We start from the raw sequence: 3,814 nt of genomic DNA on the forward strand, positions 1-3,814 counted from the left end.
TGCTGCTAATCGGTAGACGGTGGACTAGCTAACGGTGGACGTTAGCTAGCTGGCTAGCTGCAGGGCAGTGTAGACTGCGTTAGGACGACGAAATACGATAATTACGCAATTATCTATGAAACAAAGACGGCTGTGTAGCTAGCTAAGAAGAAATTGATAAGATTAGACAAATCAAATCGTTGTACTATAATGAAATGTAATGAAATGTAATACTACCTGCGGACCGAGTGCAGATGCGACCGCTCGCTCCAACCCGGAGCGAGGTAGTTGTTGGGCTAGTTTGGAGTTTGGAAAGAGGTAGTTGTTGGGCTAAATTATAGGTGGGCTATGTACAGGTGCAGTAATCTGTAAGATGCTCTGACAGTTGGTGCTTAAAGCTAGTGAGGGAGATAAGTGTTTCCAATTTAAGAGATTTTTGTAGTTCGTTCCAGTCATTGGCAGCAGAGAACTGGAAGGAGAGGCGGCCAAAGAAAGAATTGGTTTTGGGGATGACTAGAGAGACATACCTGCTGGAGCGTGTGCTACAGGTGGGAGATGCTATGGTGACCAGCGAGCTGAGATATGGGGGGACTTTACCTAGCAGGGTAAAGCAGTTGACCAACTAGCAGTTGACCAACTACAGGAATACTGACCTCAGAGTCTCCAGTTTACAGTGGGGATTCCCCAGTCCAGCAGAGAGCAGCTTCACTCCTGAATCCTTCAAGTCATTGTTACTCAGATCCAGCTCTCTCAGGTGTGAGGGGTTTGACTCCAGAGCTGAGACCAGAGAAGCACAGCCTTCCTCTGTGACTCCACAGCCTGACAGCCTGACAAAGAGATCATCATGATTTCACCAACACACTGTTAATTTAACACCAGTAGTCTAGAAGGACAATGGTAGATGCATTTGGTTTATTCTCTCAAACAACATATAGATTCATCTTCCGTTTCCTAGAATTGTATGGTCATATTGTTACACTAATGTGAAAATCAATGAATATATTCAATATGTTTTTCAATATAATATTAAAAACATATTATACCACATATTTTTCTCTAAACTGAAAATGTATTCCTGATGATTAGTTCTTATATGTCATTTTATTTACTCACAGAACAACTTTGGAGGCTTTGACCACTGGCAGCAGCCTCAGAAGACCTTCCTCTGATCTGGAGTATTTCTTCAGGTCAAATACATCCAGCTCCTTTTCTGAAGTCAACAACACAAAGACCAGAGCTGACCACTGTGCAGGTGACAGTTTGGCTCCAGAGAGACTTCCTGTTCTCAGGTAGCTTTGGATCTCCTCCACTAGAGAATGGTCATTCAGTTCATTCAGACAGTGGAACAGATTGATGCTCCTCTCTGGAGAGGGATTCTCCCTGATCTTCTCTTTGATGTACTTGACTGTTTCTCCATGGGTCTTTGAGCTGCTTCTTGTCGTTGTCAGTAGACCTCGTAAGTGCTTCTGATTGGACTCCAGTGAGAGGCCCAGAAGGAAGCGGAGGAAAAGGTCCAGGTTTCCCGTCTCACTTTGTAAGGCTTTATCCACAGCACTCCTGTAGACAGTAACTTCAGACTTGTCTCTGAACAGCGAAGCAAAGATGCTGGACTTTGTTTGCGGTTCGGCCATTAGATTCTCATTGTTGTTGATGAATGAGAGAAACACATATACAGCAGCCAGAAACTCCTGAATGCTCAGATGAACAAAACAGTACACCTTGTGCTGGTACAGCCCACATTCCTCTTTAAAGAGCTGTGTGCACAATCCTGAGTACACTGAGGCTTCATTGACATCAATGCCAGCATCTTTCAGGTCTCCTTCATAGAAAATCAGATTGCCATTCACAAGCTGTTGAAAAGCCAGTTTTCCCAGTGACAGAATGCTCTCTTTATTCCATTGTGGACCTGTCTCTTCTTTCCCAGAATACTTTTCATTCTTCTGTGTGGTATGAAACACCACAAGGTGTGTGTACATCTCAGTCAGAGTCTTGTGCATCTCTTCTCTCTTATGTTTCAGCATGAGTTCAAGGACTATAGCAGAAATCCAACAGAAGACTGGAATGTGGCACATGATGTGGAGGCTCCTTGATGTCTTTATGTGTGAGATGATTCTGCTGGTCAGGTCCTCATCACTGAATCTCTTCCTGAAGTACTCCTCCTTCTGTGGGTCACTGAACCCTCGTACCTCGGTCACCTGGTCAACACATCCTGAAGGGATCTTATTGGCTGCTGCAGGTCGGGTAGTTATCCAGAGGAGAGCAGAGTGAAGCAGATTTCCCTTGATGAGATTTGTCAGCAGAACATCCAGAACATCCAGGTTGACTCTGTGACGTCACAACAGATCTTGTTCTTCTGGAAGTCTAGGGGCAGTCGGCACTCATCCAGACCATCAAAGATGAACAGAACTTTGTACTTGTCGTAATTGGAGATTCTTGATTGTTTGGTTTCCATTGAGAAGTGATTAAGAAGTTTGATGAAAGTGTATTTGTCCTCTTTCATCATATTCAGCTCCCGAAAAGGGAATGAAAATACAAATTGGACATCCTGATTTGCTTTTCCTTCAGCCCAGTCCAGAATGAACTTCTGCACAGAGACTGTTTTTCCAATGCCAGCGACTCCCTTTGTCAGCACAGTTCTGATAAGTTTGTCTTGTCCAGTTAAGGGTTTGAAGATGTCGTTACATTTGATTGCAGTCTCTGGTCTTGCTTGTTTCCTGGTTGTTGTCTCAATCTGTCTCAGCTCATGTTCATTATTGATCTCTCCTGTTCCACCCTCTGTGATGTAGAGCTCTGTGTAGATCTTATTGAGAAGTGTTGGGTTTCCTTGTTTAGCGATCCCCTCAAATACACATTGAAACTTCTTCTTTAGATTATATTTGAGTTCACGTTGGCAAATCACACCAAGCTCTTCAGAATCTAGAAATAACAGAGAGGATATTAACCTGTTACTCCTACCCCCTACTTTTTCGAACATTCTGTTAAAAATCGCGCAACATTTCAGCGCCCTGCTACTCATGCCAGGAATATAGTATATGCATATGATTAGTATGTGTGGATAGAAAACACTCAAAAAACACTCACGGCTGTGACTATAACAGAACGTGCGTTTCATCGAAAAGTGCAGGAAAATCTGGTCACTGAAAATGGGAAAATATATCCATGCGCCACTTCAACCCATTGTTAAACGTGACCCACATTAAATGGGGCCGAGGTTGCAATACCTACAGCTTCCACATGATATCAACAGTCTTGTCATTTGCCTACGATTTGTTTCTTGGTCAAACGGACACAAGGCAGCGCAGTTCTTCCGGTGTCCGACCGAATATTTTGGTTGAGATTTACCCGGACATTATTTCCAGACGTACAGCTATAGAATATACATCGCCTCGTGATCAATTTGATCGCTTATTAACGTTTACTAATACCTAAACTTGCATTACAAAAGTGTTTCGAAGTGTTTTGTGAAAGTTTATCGTCAACTTTTTTAATTTTAAAATTTGACGTTACGTTATAAAACGCTGTTTTTTTTCCTTGATCACACAGTCTTCATAGATCGATATCTAGGCTATATATGGACCGATTTAATCGGAAAAAAAGACCCAATAGTGATGGTTAGTGATGTTTATGGGACATCTAGGAGTGCCAACAAAGAAGATGGTCAAAGGTAATGAATGTTTTATATTTTATTTTATTTGTGCGTTTTGTGTAGCGCCGACTATGCTAATTATTTTGTTTACATCCCCTGCGGGTCTTTTGGGGTGTTACATGCTATCAGATAATAGCTTCTCATGCTTTCGCCGAAAAGCATTTTGGGGATACATGATCCCCTTTGGGA

General features: G+C 42.5%; 1 protein-coding gene across 1 annotated transcript; it reads right to left on the minus strand.

Moving 5' to 3' along the window:
* Window positions 1–303: 303 nt before the first annotated feature.
* Window positions 304–2,974, minus strand: LOC135570163 (protein NLRC3-like). Its single transcript, XM_065016239.1, has 2 exons — window positions 1,093–2,974; window positions 304–806 (listed from the first exon to the last, which is right to left on the minus strand). The coding sequence occupies exons 1-2, from the start codon at window positions 2,049–2,051 to the stop codon at window positions 617–619; spliced, it is 1,149 nt and encodes a 382-aa protein (XP_064872311.1). The 5' UTR covers window positions 2,052–2,974; the 3' UTR covers window positions 304–616.
* Window positions 2,975–3,814: the final 840 nt, after the last annotated feature.

This window comes from Oncorhynchus nerka, unplaced genomic scaffold, assembly GCF_034236695.1.
Source record: "Oncorhynchus nerka isolate Pitt River unplaced genomic scaffold, Oner_Uvic_2.0 unplaced_scaffold_1068, whole genome shotgun sequence".
NCBI lineage: Eukaryota > Metazoa > Chordata > Actinopteri > Salmoniformes > Salmonidae > Oncorhynchus > Oncorhynchus nerka.

What these genes read in the sequence shown, in the direction of transcription:
- LOC135570163 (XM_065016239.1), bottom strand. Translation starts at nt 2,051, where the DNA reads ATGTGCCACATTCCAGTCTTCTGTTGGATTTCTGCTATAGTCCTTGAA. An exon ending in AAAGCCTCCAAAGTTGTTCT is followed by an intron (nt 807 to 1,092) that starts GTGAGTAAATAA and finishes TCTCTTTGTCAG; the next exon opens with GCTGTCAGGCTGTGGAGTCA.